General features: G+C 39.4%; 1 protein-coding gene across 2 annotated transcripts in view; it reads right to left on the reverse strand.

Annotated features, from left to right (window-relative positions):
* Positions 1–25707, reverse strand: part of MIPEP (mitochondrial intermediate peptidase) — a 62075-nt gene that overhangs the window by 19610 nt on the left and 16758 nt on the right. For both annotated transcript variants that reach the window (XM_087721225.1, XM_087721224.1), the window contains exons 7-14: positions 25537–25693; positions 22671–22719; positions 22089–22149; positions 21476–21528; positions 15639–15792; positions 14415–14492; positions 12898–13102; positions 9874–9983 (exon numbers count right to left, since the gene is read on the reverse strand). In XM_087721225.1, the coding sequence (XP_087577351.1) occupies positions 9874–9983; positions 12898–13102; positions 14415–14492; positions 15639–15792; positions 21476–21528; positions 22089–22149; positions 22671–22719; positions 25537–25693 (867 nt within the window). The remainder of the gene's footprint in view (positions 1–9873; positions 9984–12897; positions 13103–14414; positions 14493–15638; positions 15793–21475; positions 21529–22088; positions 22150–22670; positions 22720–25536; positions 25694–25707) is intronic.

Here is a 25707-nt window from a genome sequence, read left to right on the forward strand (position 1 = left end):
AAAGTTGTCTTAGCTTCTAAAATGCTGTGGTAAATCTTCAAGTGTACCACAAACTTTATGTGAAATACATACAATACACTACAGAGGGCAGATCTGGTGTAGTGGTTAGGGCATCAAGCTAGAAATTGGTAGACCATGAATTCTAGGCCCACCTTTGACACAAAGCCAGCTGGGCAACTCTTTCAGTCCTATAAAGGAGATGGTGGCAAGCCATTTCAAAATACAATGCCAGAAAAACCAAGGGTCATCTACAACAGGGGTGTCAAACTCACGGCCCACGGGCCAGATGCGTCACACACTGGCCATGCCCACACCAGGTTTAGCAAAGGGGGGGGGGAAGTCATCACACGACGACGCCATGACGCATGTTTGACACCACTGATCTACAACATGCAGTGGAGGACATACAGTTAGAAGACTAGCAGAATACATTCATGACCCGCAACTAGCTGTGAGAAAACATGGCAAAACTCCTTAATCTCATAACACATGGACAGATTCAAAATCAGTTTCAACTGGGAAACTAATTGCATCTTAGAGCAAGCCAAATGAAAAATACTAGTGTATTTCTGGAAGCCTGGCATTCAGACATATCAGCCATTATTAGACACATACCTATCTTTCCATACCATTCAAGAGACAATAAAAAAAACAGGAAGGAAACAGAAACGCTAAAATTTATCCCTTCCAGCATTCAGATAAGCAGGGATTCATACCAGACAAGCTACTAGGCAGAAATCAAGGAACCACCAAGACTTTGCCAGGAAACTTGGCAAGCCACTTGTATGTAAACAAGCAGCAAACCCTACACTCATTTGCAATGATAACACTACCTTATTGGGTAATGAAACGGCTGCAACAAACAACCAAATTCAGAGCGCACCAAGGACTCAGCAGTTGCCGAAATAATTGCAGGGACTAAGCCAGGCAGTTGTCAGGAGTCAATAGTGACTTAAAGATGCATGGATACAAATACATACACACACAACAATATACTAAAATCTATACCATTGATTATATCTAGAAAAAAATAGTACATACACTATATTGCCAAAAGTATTCACTCACCTGCCTTTACTCGCATATGAACTTATTGTAGGTGACATCCCATTCCTAATCCATAGGGTTCAATATGGCGTCGGTCCACCCTTTGCAGCTATAACAGCTTCAACTCTTCTGGGAAGGCTGTCCACAAGGTTTAGGAGTGTGTTTATGGAACATTTGACCATTCTTCCAGAAGCGCATTTGTGAGGTCACACACTGATGTTGGACGAGTTTACGTGGCCTACCACGTCGTGGCTGAGTTGCTGTCATTCCCAAACACTTCCACGTTCTTATAATACAGCTGACAGTTGACTGTGGAATATTTAGGAGCGAGGAAATTTCACGCCTGGATTTGTTGCACAGGTGGCATCCTATCACAGTTCCACGCTGGAATTCACTGAACTCCTGAGAGGGACCCATTCTTTCACAAATGTTTGTAAAAACAGTCTGCATGCCTAGGTACTTGATTTTATACACCTGTGGCCATGGATGTGATTGGAACACCTGATTCTGATTATTTGGATGGGTGAGCGAATACTTTTGGCAATATAGTATATGTCTATCCTAATGTATAGAGACCATACTGGTGAATAATAAATTAGCTGCATAAAAGCTATTCAACACACACACACACACACTCACTCACCCCCTCCTAAAGAGATCCTGGAAGTAAAAAATAGATAATAAACATTCCTAAACTTAAAGGCTATTTCGCATAGTAGTCATTCAGGCAAGATTATAATTTTCTCATCCCAAAAAAGTCATATAATTATAAAAAATTAGCAACATTAAATAACCAACACTGTAATTTTCTATAGCACCATTTAACCAACACACATTTGTTCCATACAGTAGTAATACAGCTATTCTGGGACTTATTCCCCAGATAGGGATCCTTTGATTAGGGTCAGACTTTTAAACTAGAAAAATAGCTCTCTTCTCCCCTCCGAACTGTAAAGAACATAAACATACTAAAAAAAAAAAATACAGACTTCAATGTCAGACCACACACAGTCCTAATTAACACCATACAGATGAAAGCTAAACAAATGGACACAATATTTTCTTCCTAGCTCTTCTAATAAAAGAAAGTAGCTGATAATTGCTACTTTGCCACTTAATCTTTTAGTCCTCTGGTCTCCAGAACTATAGCCCATAATGAGGCAGTGGTATGCGTTGATTAAACAAGCAGGATGTGGCAGTAGATCTGGGGGAACAGACCTAAATTAAATACACGTACAATACTGCATCCTTGTGTGACAATCTACATCTTCGCTCAACACGGCAACGTGATGAGTATGCTCAATACAAGAAGGACTATAATATTTTTGTGGGTTTTTTTTTAAATGAGGTTCAATATGCATTTTTGTCCTACTTGTAATTCATTAAAAATGGATGGGCCATGCTACGCTGATGGAAAAGTAGCAAGGCAGATTAAGCAAAGTGTAGTAAAAAGCATAAAATGTGGATTATGAAGCTATCCAGGAATATTCTGACCATATTGCAAAAGTGGAAATCATGAACGCCGGAGTTCTGTGGCTCCTTGGGCAGTGTTTAGATTTCCTTTTCTAAGATAGGAATCACAGATCTGAACTTAAGGAAAAATCTGTCCTACCCACTCTCTTCAGTTTTCCTCACTATTTTCAAGTGATGCTCACTCCTAATAATTGTCTGTATGAAAGACATTATGTTAGGGTTGGGGAGGTCCTAACAGTTTCAACATCTGCTTTTTGCTATGTTCCCTAAAAGGGATGATGTTTAAAACACCCAGAACAGGGATGGCTAACCTTTTTGTAAAGGCGGCACAAAATTGTTTGTGTGCGCGCTATTGCACGTGCACCCACACCCACAATTCAATGCGCCCTGCCCACCTGCTCATACACGTGACACCCCCGCACATGTGTGCGTGACACCCCCTCCATATGTGCGTATTACACCCCCACACCCAAGTAGGGGGGATTGTTTTGCCCTCCCCAGGCTTTCCTGAAGGCTGGGGAGGGGGAAAACGGCCTCCTCCAGCCCCCCCCAGAGGCCCTCCGGAAGGCAGAAATGGACTGTTTCTGAACTTCCGGTTGGTCCGTTGAACCTGTTGTTTGCCCTCACCAAGCTCCAGGGGCTTTCCTGAAGCCTGGGGAGGGTGAAAACGGCCTTCCCTGGCCCTCTGGAATGCCGCAAATCAGCTGGCCGGCATGCGCTGGTGCTGACAGCTCGCATGCTGGCAAATATGGCTCTGTGTACCACCTGTGGCACCCATGCCATAGGTTTCCCATTACGGACCAAGAATGTCTATGTATCAACAGAACACGCAAGCAAGATTCTGTACTTGTGACTGGAGTCTGGAATGCTGAAGTTGGAAACATGAAAAATATTCAGTCATGTGAAAAAGTTAAGTATACCCTCTTTAAGTTCTATGGTTAAGTATGAGTATGCAAGGAGACAAGCCCCAGAAGATGTTTTTTATTTGCCAGCTTTTGGAGGTGGAAAGAATTGATTTTTGGTATAATCCAACAACATTCTCTTGCATTTTAAATGTACTTTTTACTGGTTATGTTTTACAAGGATAGCTAGCTAGCTAGCTAGCTAGCTAGCTACATACATACATACATACATACATACATACATACATACATACATACATACATATATATATATATATATATATATATATATATGAATAACAAACTAAAAACACTGGGAAACTTTTCACAGCAGTAAACGGGTTTATTTTATGGAGCTCTAATTCTTAGCAGAGCATCAACCAAATTGGCTTTTCCAATGTAACTTGCGTTTTTCACAGTTTTATATTTTAGCTGTTTCAAATCACATCAAAAAAAGGGGGGGATCTGAGTTGTCAAATGGCATCCTGTTTAAGACAGGACAAAATAGCAGAACCCTGCTAATTGATGTTTTGGTAAACCACAATCCCACAAACACACTGAATGGAAACTCAGGTTTGCAGTTCCCTGGAGCAAATGGAGGGGGTTCTTTGTAATTGGGGAATGGGCAACACAAGCAAATAACTTATCTCTATGTCACACAGTCCACAGGATAGTTGCAAGGGAGAAATATTATCCTAGCTCATTTGAAGCACCATATTACCCCTAGCATCAGAACATCAGCATCTGAGCAAAAATGTATCGCATATGAGATGTTTCTCCATACATATTTATAGGAAAATCACATTTATATCCATCCTGTTGTAGGTGAACTATAGGAAAACAACTTATTTTGTAGTCATGCGTATTTAAAAATAGCTCAACGGCAACTGTAAATCAGGGGAGTCAAATTTGATTTCATTGAGGGCTGCATCAGTGTTGTGTTTGACCTTGGGAGGCAGGGTGGGGTGGCCAGCTATAGATCACTCGTGTTAGGGGGGGGGCTCTGGTGGCCCGAGAGCTCTGCCAGCGAAAATGGGCTGTTTCCAAGGGGGGGGGGGCCTGCAGGTCAGATCTAAGCACCCCGCAGGCCGGATCCGGCCCTGGGGCCATGAGTTTGACACCCCTGCTGTAAATATGGAATTATTGCAAATTATATCTATGCACAGGTTTGACTGACAGAAAGTCTTTACACATTGGAAAAGTATGAATGAGGCAGGGCTTATAATTATAATTTAGTTATTTCAACAGGCTTTGAGACAAGATACCTCAGATAGTCAAATAGACTAACTTACAAAATTCGGGATCCATTATTCCTATGGCACTGAAATTTAACATGGCTGTGTCTGCTTCAGCATTGCCATTTCAGTACCACCATGCTGCTGCATTCAGCCATGGTCACATAATCATCATTTCAAATCATCTGTAACAGCTTCCTTCAAGACAATGGGGAAACCAGCGGGAAGTTAAATTTGATTATGATTGCTGACATTCTACACCACCTTCTCATAAGTGAAGAAGTAGGGAAGCTGGCAGGAAGTTGCAAAATGATGGTTAGAAGGTAAGTAAGTGGCTGTTGCCCTGGTGAGCAGGGAGCAAGGGTGTGTGTAAGAGGTGCAGCAAAAATCAGGGAGGGTGTGCAATGTGGGCCAGGGAGAGCGTCCAAAAGGTGCGGTAAGGGTCAGGGATTGTGCGGAAGACTGTAGTGCAGATTAGGAAGGGTGCACAAGAGTGGCATCTAAGGAGGCTGCGGGGCAGGGAGAGCGTACAGGGTGAAAAACTGGAGGAGGATGCATGAGTGGGATACAACGTACCGACACAACTTGCAAACTTCTCTGCCGGCTTCTCCATTGATTATCCCTGAAAACCTCCCAAAAGCCAGCGGGGGAAGCCAGCGGTAAATTAGAAATGGCTTCCACACTCACTACCTTTTTTGCCTGTCCATGGTCCTTTTCTCTTGATCGATTTAGATAAGTAAATATCTGTAAAACAATTACCCAACTGAAACGATGACCCAATAAGTCATGGGTTGTCCAGTTATAACTAAGGCAAGCATTTCTAAATACTTAATACATTTCTAAAGTTATCATTGGTGGGCAAGGATAATTGACGCGCAAAATATAGCCTCTCATTATCAAGACAACCCCTGCCTTCTCGAGGTGCCCACCGTTTTCCAACAGAAGGGGCTCTGTCGACTCTTGGGCCCGGCGAGCTCAAGTAGTACTCAGCCTAGAATCATGGATCCCGTTGATTCGGGATGCATGCGACTCTACAGCGAAGGGATTGGCGATGCCGTGCCGACGCTAAAGACTTAAGTCAAGTAAGTCAAGTCAAGTCAAGTCATCATTTGTGACTCTTTCAAAATGTCAGCCTGCCTGTTACAGAAACCATCCAGGAGATACTGAATGCTAATCATGAATTTAGATTACAAGAGGCACTGTGGCTTTTATTTATAGGGCCAGAGACAAACCAGAGGAAAGTAAGATTACATCTACAAATTCAAATTCAAGCACTACATTTCTAGGAGGATTTTAATAGGTTAGACTAGATTCAGAAGATGGTGATAAAATTGATACGGAACTTGAGGACATGAGCTGTGAGAACAGGCTGAAGGAACTTGGGATATTTAATCTGAAGAAAGAAGGCTAAATGGGGATATAGTATCAGCGTCCAGCTAATAAATGGGTACTATTTAGAAGATGGTCGAGACCTATTTCTCACTGTCACAAAAAATAGGACTAAATATAATGGCCATGAGTTGCAATTACCTACATTTCATTTATATGTAAAGAAAGAACTCCTAATGATAGAATCTGTGTAATAGGGGGACAGTCTATCTACAGATTATGGCTTCTCCATCTCTGCATCTTTTTATGGGTCTGGATGGCCACCACTAAAGGGGGATTTAACCTGTATGCCTGTAATTGCAGGCGTTTGGTCTAGACCAGTGTTTCTCAACCCTGGCGACTTTAAGTCCTATGGACTTCAACTCCCCGAATTCCCCAGCCAGCTGGCTGGAGGATTCTGGGAGTTGAAGTCCACAGGACTTAAAGTCGCCAAGGTTGAGAAACTCTGGTTTAGATGATCCTTATGGTCCTTTACCAAGTCCATAATTCTTTTATTCTATTTATCACAAGGTTGAGATATTTGAATGTACAGAACATGCTTTAAAAATGATTTTTTCCCCTTCCAAAGAATATTTATATTTAGGGCGTACAGAAACTTCAGCAGGAAAGAATAGAACAATGACGGCTTGGAAATGGACGTAAAGAAAGAAATGGATGGAAAAAGTAGAAGTATCAAAACCCTGCCCTTCACTGTTAGGTGATATAAGAGACCAGCTGAAACAAAAACCAGAGAAAGAGTAAAGAAGATAATGGAAATCAACAGTCACATACACATATTGATGAACTCAGTGGGGTGTAGTTAAGTATACTAAGCAGTGTATTGTTTATATGTATAGGTATGTACAGGCTATACAATTGCGAATAGCCCAAAGGAAGTAGAACACCTAATATACAGTATAATTATATCAGTGAATTTACAATGTGTGGGTTGTGTTGATAGCTATTGTCATAGATGATTAGATAATTCCGAACACATTACAGAAATTCATACTGTTTCTGAAAAGCTATAGGGCAGAATAACTTGAAAGGTCCTCACCACGTAGAACTTAGTGAGAAATATGACAAATCATTAGTGAGAAAAGAAAGCTGCCCTTGGAATTTCCTCAGTTTGATCTAGCAATGTGGCAGAAGATACACAGGCTAGCCTTTTATTGAGAAATAAAAGCTGTTTAAAAAAGCACTATTTACTGGGAGTTTTCACATAATTCTTTTGTTTAAGGAAACTTCACGTCTTATATCTACTTTTTTTTGTTCTGTAACCAAGAATCTTTGATGAAAAGCTTTGGCATAATTTTTTGTAAAACTGACATAATTAGGAACACTAAATCAATGCAACACTTTTCAGTGAGCATAACTAATGAAGAAGAAAGCAAGCATGTTTTTGGCTCCACTTCTAAGAGATTGAAAACAAGATTTTCCTAAAACAAGATAGATTGTAAGCAAGTCACATTATCATAACAAACAACAGGTTTACTCTCAGACTCTGATTACGCATATTTATATTTAAAACTGCAAAGGATAAAACATTCAAACAATCACTATTTTAAAAATAATTTCATTTTTAAAAAATATACACAAGAGGCACATATTTAAAATCATTACAACAAAAAAGCAGGCCTAATCCTGTCATCCTATCTATTCATCAAGTCAAAATTAAAGTTGACTCAATTGCTTCCTGGTGCACAGCAAGTTTATGCCAATCAGTTTCCACCACAGATCAGACTTTGGAATATGTAAGAAATGAGTTCTAATATACTTGGCTCCAAATTTGTGAATTAAAAAGAAACAAATTCTGTTAAGGCATTTGAAAGAAATGAAGAGATGGCATGTAGTAAACAACGAGGCTGCAAACTGAATCTGTGGACCCACTTCAAAGAAAGCATGTTTACCATTACTCTGTACAAATAATTCCTGGATGCATTTTTCTTTCAACTCACCACTCAATTTTTTATAATTCCAGAAAGTGATTAAAAAGTTACAATTTCCTTTGCAGCAGAAAATATCTATGTGAAGTTGATGTGAAATATTTAGGTTCTGGAATATTTTTAATTTGATAAGCGCTTTTGTATAAGCAAAACACTTCCAAAACTGCATGGACTCGAAGTCTATGTGGATCATTTCTGCTCCAAGACAGACAAAAAAGGTTTTGAAGAGCACGGGCACTGATGTTATACTTCCTTAAAGAAGCGGTGCCTTTTTATGGATTTGCTTTGTAGCTCTGCAATCCCAGGAAAATATGTATTTGCGAGATATGGAGACACTGGCAGCCTGCCCATACGGACTCTGAAGCATCTTGACATATGCTGTCAGCACTTCCTTACTTCAAACGCATTCTTGGGAAATTATGCAGCTTCTTTTAAAAGGATGCCAATAGCTGTGGCATGCATGCCCCCACATCCCTTCTGGAACACTTTTTCTGCTATATATCCAAAGTGCTGCACAATCACGTGCACAAGCAGATCTACAGAAACATCCTTTAAGGACAGTCATGCCAATCTAATTTTTCAACTGAATTTTATAGAAGTAGTCCCTGACCTACAATCTATTCAAGGTTACAACGGCGCTGAATAAATTGGATAATCAGTAGTGGGCGCTTGGCAATTGATCTACACTTACATCCAGTTATAGCAATCTCAAAATCACATGGTGGCCACTTGCAATCTTCCTTGCCGATTTCTATAGAAAATCAATGGAGAAGCCAGCGGGGGAAGGTTCACAGATTCTTGGGGTGTTTTCCCCACCCGCATAACCTCCTTCAGTCCCTCTGTGCTGTTCCACACCAGCAACTCACATACCCCTTGCATCCTCATGCACCTTCTCTGACCCTTGCCACACCTCGTGACCCCCTTTGCACCCTCCCCAACCCACGCTGCACCTCTCACAGATACTCTCCCTTCCTCTCCCAACTGCCAGTAGCTATTTACCTGCCTGTCAGCCTGGAAGTTGCAACTTCCTGCCAGCTTCCTCATTGGTTTTGGTTGTGGGAAGCCAGCAAGAACATGCCTCACATAACAACCATGGGACAACAATTGGGACTACAAAGGCTGCCATCACTGAGTGATGCAGTCCTGCTTTACCATAATATAGTTTAGCGACAGAAATTCTGTTTTCAACTCCCTTCATGAGGACTATTTGTATGTCTAAGCCTGATAAATAAGAAAAGTCTGTTTTAAAATATTGATTATTCTGAAACAGCCTTCACCATCTTTTGTTTTTTTGTAATTAAAAAGTTTTTTATTAGACACACATTAAAACATTGGACGCAGTGTAACCATCCTGGCAATGCCTTTGCCATACATACTAGAATATAAAGTTAAATATTATAACCACCATACTTATTTACAATTGGTCTATTCAGTATTTACAAATATAAGGATATCATATTTCCATCCATGTTGTTTTGTTCTTGTCTTATACAAGGTTTCCTGCCTAGGCAGGGGGTTGGACTAGAAGACCTTCAAGGTCCCTTCCAACTCTGCTCTGTGTTGTACATTTTCACTGTTATGATTTCATACATAATTTTAATCTTCATTTTATAAATCTTAGTCATTGCTTATTTTCGGTCTTTCCTTTTTTGTTCCAACCAGCTTCCACCATCTTTTGAATCACTAGCCTATTAATGCTTCAATACATAAAAAGGTAAGATAGCATTGATTTGTAACAGTCTGTTTTGGGAAGAGTTTATAAAAAACCAGACTCAACGACTACACTTCTGTTTGTATAATGGTTAAGGGGAGAGGTGGTAGGGAGAAATGAAGAGGATAAAATATTTTTTTCACTTAACATTATGTAATTGGACTGAGTTAGGGGGAAAAATGTTTTCCTACCTGACCCGTTTTATAATGTCTTGCAAACTGGTTCACCACTCTGTAATCATTTGCAAAGTATTCCATTAAGATAGAAGGAACTTCAGCAAAGTCAGTAGAACACCTTGTACCTATAGAAAATTATATAAAAAATTAATACATGGGAAGCTAAAACATTTATATTATTTTTTTTGTCTCTCTCAAAACTTTTCTCAACTTTCCATTTTGCACTCATGACAAAGCTGCAATAACTCATTGTCATGTAAATATTTCATTTTATAGTATCACTCTACTCATTGGCAGGAAAGCTAAATATATACAGTACTCCTACATATTTTCAGCAAATCACAAAGTAAAACAAAATATTTGAACAACCGGGTGAGGCACCTTATGAAGCTGTGAATCACCCCCTTTTATAAACTTAAGCCAGGCTGCAGCAAATCTGGTCTCACTTTAAACATCAAATGTCTAATTGCCTTACATTTGTGCTTACTTAAAATATCAAACTATGCCTGAGAATTTAATCCTGTCTGCAAATATTATCATCCCCATCTGTCTAATGAGATCACATATCTAACATTTGTATTGTTTCCTTTATTGTTTAAGATGTCAATCATTCAAAGAACAGGTTTTGGGGTTAGCTGCTTCTTTTTGATGATTTCAAGACATCTGATGATGAAATAATTTCTTTCTATTAAAAGTGTCGTTCCTCAAATCAAGTTTTTCCTCTATTATAATTGCCTATGTGCTTCAAATCTTTCCAGAGTACCAGTTTCTGGAGCAACAAATACAGGATCTGTTATTTTTCAAAAACCGTACCCAAAACTACTTCACAAAAGGGCAGAGTTGGTTTTTTGGAGAGGGAGACTCGAAAGACCCAACATTATAACTTTGAGATGTTACTTCCATCTTGAGAGAGAGCGCCCCCTGTGGCTGGTGGTCTATAAGGAATATATAGATTTGATTCTACACGTTCTGAGTGTGTGTCAATACACTGCACTGTAATTCTTTGTTAGTGTTACGTGGGACTTCTAAGATAAACTTTAGGTTAAAGGTCCTGGCTTGCACTGGAAAGGGTGCCATATTGGCCAAAATGTGTCTGAAATATCCAGCACTGTTTTTACTGTTATCAGAAATACGATTACAGCTAGTAATCTAGATTAAAGTTTACCCATCTTGCTAAAAAGTATTACACGAAAGACTAACGGTAGGATGGCTGGCAAAGTTCAGTATCTATGACACCAGACACAGAAAGCATGTGACATGGAAGACTGAGATTCATATGTAGGAAAGTAAAAGCTAAGGCAGGAATTAAGAAAAGAAACAAAAATGTGCTCAGTATATGTCTGTGACCCTCCCCAGCACTGGAGGTTTTAAAGAGGAGAGTGGACAGCTATTTGTCTGAAATAGTATAGGGCAGTGATGGCAAACCTTTTCGGCACTGAGTGCCAAAAAGGGAGCGCTTTGCACGCGCTCTTCTGGGACCCAATCCGGAAGAGGAGCTACCCAGGGGGTAAGCACACACCCCGAAAATGAACTTCTGGTTTCCGGCACACGCATGAGCGCCGTTCAGCTAGTCTTCTGGTTACTGGCACACATACGCGTGTGGCAATCAGCTGGCTGGCACACATGTTCACACCAGAAAATGGAAGACCAACTCTTCCAGTTTCCGGCACTGCCACATGCATGAAGGCCAGCTGATCGTCACACACACACACGTGCCAGAAACCAGGAAGAGGAATGGGTGATGCCGCGCGTGCCAGGCGACATGGTTCCATGTGCTGCTTTGGGCACACGTGCCATAGGTTTGCCATCACGGGTATAGGGTCTCCTGCTTGAGCAGAGGGTTAGACTAGAACAAGGATCCCCCAACCCCCGGGCTGTGGACCAGCAGCAGTCCGCAGCATGGCAGAAAGCAGGATTTATGAACTTATTTGGATTTATTTTAATAAGCAAGACTGTATGTTACTTGACTCGTGGTGGTACAGTGGTGAGAATGCAGTATTGCAAACTAACTCTGCTCACTGCCAGGAGCTCGATCCTGATAGGCTCAAGGTTGACTCAGACTTTCCTCCATCCAAGGTCAGTAAAATGAGGACCCATATTGTTGGGGGCAATATGCTGACTCTGTAAACCGCTTAGAGAGCGCTGTGAAGCACTATCATCATCTTCTTTTAATGACCTCATAATCCCTTGCAGAGTGGAGTCTGGGCAGCTGAATGGAGCTGAGTGTTTCCTGTTGCCAATGCAGAGTTTTTTTCCAGCAGACATATTCTCATTGTTCCCAGAGAGAGAAATATCTGTGTTTCTTTAAAGCATTATGAAGCGGTATCTAAGTCTAAGTGCTATAGCTATTGCTATTAGTTCATATTGACAATTTTCTGCTACTAAGCCTATTTTTAGAAGTTTTAAAATTGGTCAGTGGATGCAGTTGTTTTGTTCCAACTTCAAAACATGTTCCCAATCATGAACACCTTTATATACCCCCCAATGGTGGGTTCCGGATCCCATCGCAACCAATACGGTTGCAACGGGCCCCGGCGTCGTCGACATGAATGCGTGCAGTGCGCGCATGAGTCTTACCGTCCAGTGACGCCACCACGAGCATCAGCAACACTCCCAACAGCTCAGCAGATGTTGCGCAAGTGCTGAATGCACCATGGGCATGTGCGGAAACGCCGAAGAGCTTAAAGCCAGGTAAGGAGCGCAGGTGGGCCCTCCGGAGCACTGTACCGGAACGGTACCCGGTGCTTCGGGCAGACTCCGGTACGCCCATACTGGGGCGTACAGCCTGCAACCCACCACTGATACCCCCTCATAAAAAGGTATGGAACACAGAGTGACTAAAAAGGATTGTGCAGACCTGGTTTGTGTCTTATTCAGGCTAGAATATTTATATTGCTAGGAATCAGTTTGTATCTAATACAGAAGATCATTTTAAATATATTAGAAGCCAGTATTAAACAATAAATTAACTTTTCTATGCAACAAGAATCAATATCTAGTGTACACATCATAAAATACTTGGCATATTGATTGATTTACCTGTGACATGTTGATAACGTGTTCTTCCCAGCATAGAATGCATAGCATGTCCCATTTCATGGAAGAGATTCTCCATCATTCCAGGTGTGAGCAACGTTGGTGAACCATTACTGGGCTGAGGCAAACTTAGCATAATGACAACGACAGGAAGTTGATATTCTCCATTTTCTTGCAGTCTGCCTCCACGGATTGTAAAATGACAATCCTATATTTAAAAAAAACACACCCAGACACATTCACATAGCCACTCTCTATCAGAAATATTCAATATTTTGCCATGTTACTATCTCAAGAGTAATACCAGTACAATTTGTAAGAATTGCAAACTGTTTATAATTATAGCATTATCTAAAATTTTAATGTTTGAAATATATCAGAACTAATGTAGAATTATGTTTATAGACTTGACAAAGCAAAAAAAGGCCTTTTGCAGCACTTAAACTTCTACATATTTTGTACATTTCTTATCTAGTTTACTTTTAATTTCAACTGAACACCAATTCCCCGAATTCAACTGAAAATTTGAATGAAATTTAATGCACACCTGCCAAATAATATTTAGTAAGTGGGTTCTCTGGGCTTTGGGAGATCTCACTTTCTGTAGATGACGTGTTATTTTTCAAGGATTATGGAAATTCCTATCTCCACTAAGCATTTCATTCCAATTGTACATGAGTGTTTCCTAATTAAAGTGCCTTTTGGGAAGGTATGAGAACATAGCCAGTGGCTAAAATATTCTGTATGCACTAAAATGAAGAAAGGACTTTTAATTGTGTGACATTATATCTCAAAAGAACTAAACATTAAAATATTCTTTCCCCAAAAGCCCAAAATGATGGGTTTTGCACAATTCCCTCATTTAAGGCTATGTTAAATGTTTTATTAAGTTGTTTTCAAAACAATGGTCACAGAAAGTCATCATCTTTTCTGGCTGTAATTTAGGAACTGGTAAACTTGGCAATTCTGGTTGTCTAAAGAGCACAGAAGAAATTTGAAAGTATCTACTTCTAATGGAGGAGACATAAAAAAGGAAGGTAGTGTATTCTAATTCTCAACCATCTGCACTATATTTTGTATTCTTAAATATATTATTGCAAAAATATACAAAAAAACCCTTGGATTTTATTTAACTCAGTTTTTGTTTTTTTATCAAATGTACTTTAAGTGGTATAATCTTGATTTGCTCTGAATAATCAAATGTGTTTTATATTTTACCATGTATTAATTTTTGGAGGGTGGGGATAATTAAAGTCAAAATGATCGTTGTCAGAGGTGGTATTCAGCAGGTTCTGACCAGTTCTGGATAATCAGTAGCGGAAATTATGAGTAGTTCGGAGAACCAGTAAATACCACCTCTGACTGGCCCCGCCCCCATCTATTCTCTGCCTCCCGAGTCCCAGTTTACAGTATCCTCATGCCATGCCCACCAAGCCATGCCACGCCCATCAAGCCACATCCACAGAACCGGTAGTAAAAAAAATTGAATCCCACCGCTGTCGTTGATGTTAGAGAGTTACCTGATGAGGCTTGTCTGGCCTTTGAAAAAAGTCACAGTAAATATATCCCAATAATCCTTCTTGTTCATGGACAACTGCCTAAAAATAAAATGTGAAAGTTGAAAAATTTGCCATGTAGTAAGTGCTGATAATTTCATACCAAAAACTAAATATAAAAACTGCTTAACTGCATTCCACATTTGATAATCTAATAATGGAGGCAGGTTGAAGACAGAATCAGTTTGAATTAGCTTTGTAATATGAGCTCTTAGTGGAGTCCTAGCTGCTTTCGGAAACCAGCTCAGTGATGGCTATAGCCTAAAGTCTACCCAGGGACATGGTGGCTCAGTGGCTAAGATGCTGAGCTTGTCAATCAGAAAGGTCAGCAGTTTGGCACTTTGAATCCCTAGCACCATATAATAGAGTGAGCTCCCATTACTTGTCCCAGCATCTGCCAACCTAGCAGATTCAGATTCAGATTCAGATTTAATTTATTTGTATGCCGCCCTTCTCCGGGAGGGACTCCGCGGGGAGTTCATTCCAAAGGGCCGGAGCTGCAACAGAGAAGGCCCTCCCCCGGGTAGTAGCCAGATGGCATTGGCTGGTAGACAGAACCCGGAGGAGGCCGACCCTGTGCGATCTAACGGGTCTGTGGGAGGTAATTGGCAGAAGGCGGTCTCTCAAGTACCCAGGTCCAATAGCACGTAAAAGCAGTCCGAAATCATGTAAAAATGCAAGTAGAAAAATAGGAACCAACTTTGGTGGGAAGGTTACAGCGTTCTGTGCGTCTTTGGCGTTTAGTCATGCTGGTCACATGACCACGGAGACTTCTTCGGACAGCACTGGCTCTCCAGCTTTGAAACAGAGATGAGCACCACCCCCTAGAGTCGGGAACGACTAGCACATATGTGCGAGGGGAACCTTTATCTTTACCTTAAAGTCTACAAATGCACATAAACCTAGTAAATCTGACCGGTATTTTTTTCCTCAATCACAGATCTAACACTGAGTTTTAATTTCCATACTTTTAATTTCTCCAATCCTACTTAAAACAAATAAACGATGATTGATGAAACAGAATTTCAGCAAGATTAAAGCAGAACTAACTTAGTGTAGATTCAATTCAAGTAATGTAATCAAAGCTTTAAATAGATAGTGGAGAAAGATTATTCCTACATACTAGATGTAGTATCTTTATTACTTTTGTCTCTTAGCTTCAAGACATTTAGAAATTAAATCTCTTACCAGTTTACGAACATCCTCACACCACACTTCTCCCTTCTCAGGCTGTTCAGCATAGAGAGATATTCCTAGAAGCTTATTGAACAAATTGTTTAGTCCATCCATACATGCCCCAAGAGAGAAAAAGGGACAATATAGACTTGGTTCAATATTATACCTAAAACATCAAAAAAACAACACGTGTTACAAAAGAACATGAGGCTTTACCACTTAAATACATCACCAACTAGGTGACTTTAGGTCAGTCACTCTCTCTCAATTCAACCCCCTTCACAGTGTTCTTCTTGTGGGTAAAATAGGAGGTGGAAGGTGTACTGGATATGTCCATTGTCAATAAAGGCAGGATACAAATAAACAAAATAAAAATAAACTGCTATCTCATTTACATTGATACATGTACTGTATGTATGTACTTACTAACAGGACTGGAATTTTATGAAAATTGCTAGGCTTCTGCCCTAAATGTAAATTATGTATGAAAAAGACATTTTAGTATTTCCAATGCTCTCTATGCTTATTTGACTCACATCAAGGGATATTCCTTCCAACGCAAGGAAAGTCAACAGCCTATTGACATCACGCTGGATGTTACCACTGAATGTGAGATGTGAGAGAAAACAGCTGGATGATGGACTCACACACAACATCTTGTATTAGGCATGATGTCAGATCAGAAAGTTACACAAAACCTAATAAGCACTTTCCAAAATATTTACAGAGTCTACAATATATTTGGTTATCAATACATTGATTGTGCCATATGAAGTAAGATGACTTGATGGTAGGAAACTAGGAGTGTTGAGAATATAGTAAACAATGTAAGGACATAGTAACATCTACAAAAGACAGCTAGAAGACTGGCAAAATGCATCTACAAAGACCAACTGGCAGTCAGAAAGTATAATGAAAACTTTTTAATTTCACAAATTTTGGACAGATTCAACCACGGTTCCAATTGCAGTCTGATATTATTTTAGATCAAGCCAAATCCAAAAATGCTAGGGAATTCCGGGAAGTTTGGCTTTCAGACATATCATTTATCACTAGTCCACTTAAAAATCAAAAGCCTTAAAAATTTTTGCCCATGTTACTTGCATAATTCCAGGTGGCTAATAAACCAGTTCATAAGAATAATGTATAAGCCCTGTTATCAAAACAAAAGGCATACCGTGTTTTCCCAATAAGATTGGGTCACATATTAATTTTTGCTCCAAAAGTTGCATTAGGGCTTGTTTATTTTCGGGGAAATACGCTGCTAAATGCATCCATCCCGCTGACAATCTTAACTGGGGCTTAATTTGGGGGGGGTAGGCCTTATATTATGAGCATCCCAAAAAATCATGCTAGGACTTATTTTCCGGTTAGGTCTTATTTCCGGGAAAAGAGAGTAGTTAAAATTAATCAAATACTTCTGGGAGCCTTAGCTATTCCCAAAATACTGAGCAGAGAGTTCTTTTCCACCTTCTCTCTAATGTTTTATCTTCCTTTCTGGGCTTGCAGAAGAACTATGGGCTACAGCAAATCCATTTTGGAAATCCTTCTGAAGCCTGGAAACATTTTGAGAATCAAAGTGGCATTTAAGCTTTTCTACAGCATGCCAGCTTCCTAATATAATGTAATGCAATTATTGTTGATCATGCAGGTATATTATATTGTAATATATTGTTTGCTTTTTAGAGCAGAATTTGCAAATTATATCAGAAGTAACATTAGACTAATATACTGTATCACGTAAACAACTGAGTAGAAAACTTTTTATGGTGTGATAGCACCAACATACATAACAATAAAGCTGATAAATTAAAGAGAACATTGATTTATTTGAACTGAAATCCTGATTCACATTAAAAGGAACAGTTTGTACGACCAGTGGAGGTCTGTGAAGGGGAGAGAATCCAAGGATTTCAGTTTGCCTCAATAACATTTTTATAGGCAAGAAATCAGGTCAACTGGTCCAATGAGGTAAGTAAAGTTTGTTCATTATTCTTCATGAGCAGCACGATTCAAACATTAAAGGCTGTGCTACTAAAGGGCAATAATTTCAGTGGGCCATGATAAACAATTATATCACAGCCTGTATGCTTTCAGTGGTTTAAACAAAATACAGGCATATAAAATTACTCTCAATTAGACTGAACATTTGGGGGAAATATGTTGTGTATGACCGCCATCAACTTCACTGAATGGGTTTTTGATAGCCATAATAATTATGAAAATTATTACGTTCAAATATCTCTTACAAATTATTCAGCTGAGATTTCATGTGGCATTCATCAACCACAGTAAAGATTCTGTTGTCAATAAAACACCGTATTTTTCTGAGTATAAGACGCACCAGAGTATAAGATGCACCAAGGTTTTGAAGAGGCAAATTAAAAAAAAAAAATTGCACTCTGCAAACCTTCCCAAAACAGCCCGTTCTTCACAAAAACGGCCCCGTTTCCTCCTCCCCCCCCCAAAAAAATATGAATAGCCTTTAGGGTGCTTGCAGAGTGTTCCTGGGGAGTTCCCCCCCAAAAAACAAGCAAAAAACAGCCCTTTTTGTCAAAAAAATTGCATGCATAGCCTTTAGGAGGCTTATAGAGTACTCCTGGGGGCTGGGGGGGGCAAAATTGAGCAAAAAATGGCTCGTTTTTCACCCATTTCTGCCTTCCCCAGCCCCCAGGAGCTCTCTGAAAGCCTTCTGCAGGCTCTGCACGGCCATTTTGGTGAAGGGGCGAGGCTTTGGGAGGCAAAAAATGCTGTATTCAGTGTATAAGACGCACCCAGATTTTCAGCTTCTTCTTTGAGGGAAAAGGGTACGTCTTATACTCCGAAAAATAGGGTAATAAACCCTTAAGTAAAGGGTGTTCCACTGAATGGGGATTTATCACAGGGAGATCCTTTCAATTTTGCCTTCACTCTTAAGGATGGGAGGTTCCTCAACATACTTTCTCTAGAGGTCCTGATCACACAGTCAGTTTTGGCCACAAAATTGCCTCATCTGAGGCTAAGATATTGGATTTAACTCACAATCACCCATGGCTTTGTGGTTAAGACACATTTTGAAGCAATCTTTTCCACAGTCCAAAATCTACAGTGTATTATATACTGTATATCCATTTCACGAACTCTGTCTCTCTCTTCAGACAGCACCCTTGAACAGTCTTAAGAGATAATCAGTGTCTAAGATCTTTAACTTACAATATTTACTGCGTAGCATCCATATGTGTGTACATGTGTACGTGCATTTTTCCTCATTTATAAACAAAATTTGAATATTTGTTCAAAATTCAGAGAAATGCATACTTAGCTGCCATTTTAACAGTTAAAATAATACAGACCACCCAAATTTGATCACCTAGATCAGTGTTTCTCAGCCTTGGCGACTTTAAGTCCTGTGAACTTCAACTCCCAGAATTCCCCAGCCAAGGTTGCCAAGGTTGAGAAACACTGACCTAGACCTTCAGCGTGCCTTCAACCAACTAAGCTTAATTTGATATTTGAGACTTCTAAATAAGCAAACCCTACTCAGCTTCATGGGATTTATTCTTAAACACACAATTACAGCCTTAGTAAGAAATATAGTCTATCAAAAGCTGGTGAATTGTATCCTCAAAACACTTTTTCAATCAAGACTGGAAATTAGCTAGTCCATGGACAGACCAATCCTAATTCATTTATAACTATGTCTTAATATGTCCTATAGGACTTAATGTCCAATATCTATACACAGGATTGGAGTCTTATACCAGACGCCTGATGTTTAACTAAAACTAAGTCCTATGCTAATAAATTATACTCTAAAACCCAATAGAAGATAATATATGTAGCTCAGGGCTGAACTGAGTCCTTGGTCCTCTCTGGGCTTGATTGTTTGCTTGCAAACATTTCATTACCCAAATAGGTACATCATGAGTGCTAGTGAGTGTTGCATTTGTTCTGTTTTTATACAATAACTTGCTCTGCCAGTGTTGGTAGGGTGGGTAGTTTTCTCCTTGTAGTTCCTTGATTAGGATATTGTTTTCTGTTTTTTTTTCCTGGTATTAATCCCCATTTATCTGGGTGTTGGCGGCTGGAGAGGATATGTTCTGGTCTTTTTTTCTTCTTCTTAACTTTTTTAGTGTGCATTTTGAATGGTGTATACATTTCGTTTATCTCTATGTGATTATGGATGGCTGATCTGTCCGAATGCCAAACTTCCAGGAATTCCCTAGCATTTTTTTGTTTAGCTTGGACTAGGATTCTTAGTTTCTCAGTTGAAACAACTGTTGAATCTGTCTGTGTTGGGAGATTAAGGTGTTTTCTTTGTATCTGGGGTTCAAATTCTAAAGCCTCACATTGCCTGTTTCTGGTACAAGAAAATGCACATCTTAATTAATTAAAAACAGTCTAGCAATTTTTTTGTACATGCAGCAAAGCAAACTTATTTTTCTCAAGAGCTTTATTTTTTTAAAAAAGTCATTTATTAATTTAATTGCATTACTTGAACTAATATGCTACTCTGAAAACCCTAAGCAGTTTACAATTACAGGAGCTTTTTAAAATACACGCAATTAATTGTATAAGCTTAAACAACAACATCCCTAATGTGTCACCATCTGCGCAGCAAAATCCTTCAGATATCTCAAAATGCCTCTCTGAAAAGCCCCGTTTCATCGCTCTTCAAAAATATAGTACTGAGAGGATTTTAATAGAGAGAGTAAAAGCAATGGTATCACAGACCATTATTAAAAAATACAATTCAGAGTAGAATGCAAATTACACTACTAGTACGTGATAATAAATCTAAAAGACTGCTCATCCAAAATAAAACTTTAGGGTTCTGAAACAATAATGAAATTTAGGCAAGAATGCCCCCTGGTGTTGAAATATCTGAAAATGCTATTGCCATATTCATAGAGCTAGACTGAAAAGATTTTCCTGTACCTGATAAATAAGATTTACCTGTTTCCTTGCCCTTCCAAAATAATTCATTGCAATTATAGGGTCCTCTGAACTGACTCTGAAGATAACTAAAGTGATTATTGGTAGATTTCTCTGCTCTTTGGTTTTAAGTTCCAATTTAAGGTATTGACATGAAAAAATATCTTATTTGGACAGGAAAAAACCAAAGAAGGAATTAACAAAGAGGGAATCTGATCTTTCATGCATAACAACTCTTAATATATCTATCTTCTTATCTTATCTATATAAAAGGCTGTATGTATGTTCCAGCATAAACCTGGAGCGCCTCAAGCAATTTCAACCAAACTTGTTACACAGATGACTTACCCTCTGGAAACAAATACTGGGGGGGAGGGGGGTAAGACACCCCTGGTGTGTGTGTGTGTGTCTGTGTTCCAGCACAACTCTGGAACACTGGCCCATTAAGGAGAGTAAGGGCAGCGTCCTAGAGCGACAATTGTTTGTGATGTCAATTTCTTCACAGCTTCCTCTGGAAAGCCAGTCATGACATTCGCTCTCCAGTGGACCAATGGGGAAGCGCCTGATAGATTTGGGACAATGTGCCAGTATCATAGACAGGGCAGGAAAGAGGAGCACATGGGAGGGGGAAGGGAGAGGGCAGGGTTAATGGGCATGGGAGTAGGGGGAAGAAATGCCTCTCTCAATGGCTCCCTGTCAAACAAAGGCTTCAGGGCAAAGTGCCAAGATCGTAGACAGGGCAGGAAAGAGGAGCGCATGGGAGGGAAGGGAGAGGGCAGGGAAGATGGGCATGGGAGTAGGGGGAAGAAAGGCACTTCTCAATGGCTCCCTGTCAGACAAACCCTTTGACATCTATAAATACCCGGGCAATGCCGAGTTATCAGCTAGTAATAACTAAAAAGCTAGAGAGGTTAAAAGAAGAGTCCAATGCTCACCTCTCAGCACGCAAGACACCACTAAGGTATGGGTGATCCCAAGGCATTAATTTCTGAAAATGAAAGAAACCAAATTTTGAAACACTAACAGAGTATTTTAGCAGGTATCACATCGGTGGTTAACTTATTATAAATGATATTATAATGTAGTTTTCATAAGGCTGTGTTTCTGAAGGCTATAACCCTATTTTTTATACGGGCGCTACTTTATTAAGTGTGCATAATTAAAGAATTAAAAATATACGAAAACAGAGACAAAGGCAGAAACAAAACAAAAAAGACAATGACCCAGTTAACTTTATAAAATGTGTATATTTTTCAAATCTGATCTCATTCTTCTCAACCTTATATCAACCCTGAACAGGTTTAACTTAAGATACCATACTATATTTTCTATCTTAAGTTTTTATTTGTTACATTGAAAGCAGTATCTATCTTTCAGCATATTATTTCTTAAAAATATTAATCCTGAAACTAAATGTTGAAATGACATGAATACAAAAAAAAGGGAAGTTATATATCTAGTCAATTTATTGTTGGAATTATTGAAAATATTTTTTCAAATTAAGGTTCAACTTAGATTAATTATAAGGGAGGGGAAAGTATCACTTACTGATCTGATAGGACACAGCTTCATTTTCATACTTTCCATCATTTCAAAATCCTTTTGAGTGCTACAAAACAATTTTATAATTAACTTTTATTTAAATAAGTTTAATTAATTTGTATAAAAATAAATATAACTCAAGCAAAAACAGAATAAAATATTATCAGAGAGAGAAATGCAATTTCTTCATTTCTTACGACTGTTCCAGTAACATATAATACTAATAAATTATATGGAAATCTTTCTTTATTCCCGTTATTAGAAAATAATTAAGATTTCAGAAATCTTATTATTGTCTTAGAACAAATCTGAGTGGCTCAAGATAACCTAGTTGGCTTTGTACCTCAGGCAGGACTAGAACTCAGGTCTCCTAATTTCTAGCTGGTATATTAATATTACACCAAGCTGGCTCTATGTGTTTATATTTAACACCTTTTAAAACAGTTTAATATTTTAATAAATTTGAAAAAGAAACGAATAGAAAACCTATTAAGACATTTTAAGTATAAAATTATAAAAGGATGACACTTGATGCAAGGTGAAATTGTTTACTTAATAAATAAAATTAAATTTGGAAAAAAGACTCACCGGCTGGATAATTTATCCGAAAGCTTTGTCAGAAACTGCATTACTGTCTCTAAAAAAAAAAGAAATATAAGAAACTTTTAAGAAATAACAACACAACTTTAGGCTTTATATAAAATAAACATATTTACTAAACTGCCTATAATTAAAATCATATTGGAAAAGGTTGAATACATTAGTAATCAGTATTTCAGTACTCAAAATTGGTATAAACAAGAGTAAAACTGAAAATATATGGGTATATAAATCCAAATTTCTGAAGATAGCAAAGGTTGTTTTGAGCCCTGTGGAGACGGACACAAGTAAAAGACGGGCACAATTTAATAAATTGTGATTATTTAACACTGCATACACATAAGATGAACACCTGGTTATGGTAGTTGTTGCTTGCCAACTACTTTATTCAGCTATTGTTTGAAGTTGCAAGGGTACTGTTGTCTTTTAGTCTAGCATCTGTTCTGACCTAGGCTTCCCAATTAAATGAACAAATTGTCTCCTGCAAACTCCACTCCCCTTTTGCTCCTCTTTTATTTCCTCTGGGAGGGGCCATTCATCATCCACCTGTGACCTTACTCCCAAGTCGACCCTTACTCCTTAGCTGTTCCCTTTGTCTGGCAACTCTGTGCATGCACACACTGGGAACAGGCTCCAGCTGTTCATCTGCCTCACAGATGTCTGACTCTGAAGACAGCTGATAACTGGCATACGGCTCTGGCCCCCTCTCTGCCTTCGACACAGAGCCCTCATCAGAGCCTTCTGCAGACTCCAGGACTGGCCCATGTTCCTCCCCAACCTCCTCAATGTCCGAATCTGCTGCCAGCTCTGCTGGCGGTCACAACAGCATAAGACATGACTGAAGGGAAGAGAGGTTTCCCATGAAACAGGAAGCTTAAACCCTGACTCCTAGGGAGAAAAGGTGTCAACCCTGTCACATGATAGTCATTTACAGCCAGTTTATGTCCTCTGCTTGTTTTTCTTTTTATTGTCCCTTGCAGAAAGTTTGGAGAGAAAAGAATTATGACAAGCAGGCACATTATAGATAGTATGCAACAAAAGCCAATGTGCTGGCAGTTGCTAGGATGTTACACAAACAGACCGACTGCTGGTTTCAATAAATTACTTTTGATATGTCTTTCCCTTGTGTGTCTGATTATTCTCTTGTAATCCCTTTCTCTCCAATGAATGTACTATATAAACATTAATTCCTTAATTATCTCAGCTTCAGGATGAGCATTCCAAAGGGTGGGGGAAAGCAAACAAAAAACAAAATGTGAAACTGTTCAATCTCGTCAGTTTTGAGCTGGAAAGTAAGGAGGTGGAGTTAGCACCTGTTTTGCTTAGGGATGGAGATGCCAGTGCCAATTGTGGTTGCTAAATGTGGACTTCCTGTATTAGCATTTGTGCAGAGAAGAGCAACAGAGATGATTAGGGGAATGGAGGCTAAAACATATGAAGAACAGTTGCAGAAACTGGGTATTTCTAGTTTAATGAAAATAAGGACTAGGGGAGACATGAATTTGAATTTTAATGGATTTGTATGCCGCCCAATCCCGAAGGACTCTGGGCGGCTCACATAAAAACAATTTAAAAATACTAGAAAATTTAAAATACAAAGACAAAGCAGTTAAAAGAACACAACATGCACTCAGTTCTTAGTGGGGCTGGAACTCAATCAAGGATCAACAACCCCAGGCCTGCCGGAACAGCCAGGTCTTAGTAGACTTTCGGAAGGCCGAGAGAGTGGGGAGAGTCCGGATCTCAGGGGGTAGATCATTCCATAGGGCGGGGCAGCTACAGAGAAGGCTCTCCCTCGAGGGGCCGCCAGTCGATATTGTGTAGTCGATGGCACCGGGAGAAGGCCCACCCTGTGAGATCTTATCGGACGCTGGGAGGTATGTGGCAGGAGGCGGTCACGGAGATATCCAGGTCCTAGGCCATGTAGGGCTTTAAAGGTGATAACCAGCACCTTGAAGCACGTTCGAAGACCAATAGGGAGCCAGTGCAGCTCGCGGAGGATAGGTGTCACATGGGTGTACCTCGGTACACCCAGTATCGCTCGCACGGCTGCATTCTGGACCAACTGTAGTCTCCGAACGCTTTTCAGGGGCAGCCCCATGTAGAACGCAGATAACAGTGTTCCAATATCTCAGGGGTTGCCACAAAGAAGAGGGAGTCAAACTATTCTCCAAAGCAACTGAGGGTAGAACAGGAAGCAATGTGTGGAAACTAATCAAGGAGAGAAGCAATTTAGATCGGAGGAGAAATTTCCTGACAGTTAGAACAATTAATTATTGGAACAACTTGTCTCCAGAAGTTGTGAATGCTCCAACACTGGACGTTTTAAAGAAGATGTTGGATAACCATTTGTCTGAAGTGGTGTAGGGTTTCCTGCCTAGGCCGGGGGTTGGACTAGAACACGTCTAAGGTCCCTTCCAACTCGGTTATTCTATTATTTCTATTATTTAAACCAAAACACGGAAACTTCAGCCTTAAACTAGATTATTCCCTATACACACAAAACCAGCAAATTTAATATGTATCAATAATCAGTGCAAAAATATTATTAATATTAAAGTATAAAACAATAAACGTGCTTCCATTTAATCATTTTATTGACACTTGGTTATTTGAATTTTGTTTCTGTAAAGATCAAATTAACTTACAGTGTTGATCATAGTATGCCGAGGTGGCAATCTACTCTAGCAAAAAGTTATTTTTTAAAAAATAAAATCCCACAAACTTTTAGAAGATTACAAAATGTAATTGTTATATTTCTAGTAAAAAGCTGGTCCTAATTCCATGCAGTAGTTTGCACAGCTAGCACTGGCTCTCATCTCTTCCTTCTCTTTCAGTGCAAAAATGCATTTACCTGGGGTCTGGGCCATTGTTCCTTGAAGAGCTCGATGAGCAAATGTATCATAGCCAACTAACTGGGCCAGAGTATTTCTACTGCCAAGCAGTTCATCTAAACATTGCAGTTGCTGACCATTCGGGTATAGAAAAACTTTGTAGGCAACTTCACGTACCTAGTATTAGACAA

This window comes from Thamnophis sirtalis, unplaced genomic scaffold (assembly GCF_051295495.1).
Source record: "Thamnophis sirtalis isolate CommonGarterSnake01/CBP01778 unplaced genomic scaffold, rThaSir2_p1.2 scaffold_8, whole genome shotgun sequence".
NCBI lineage: Eukaryota > Metazoa > Chordata > Lepidosauria > Squamata > Natricidae > Thamnophis > Thamnophis sirtalis.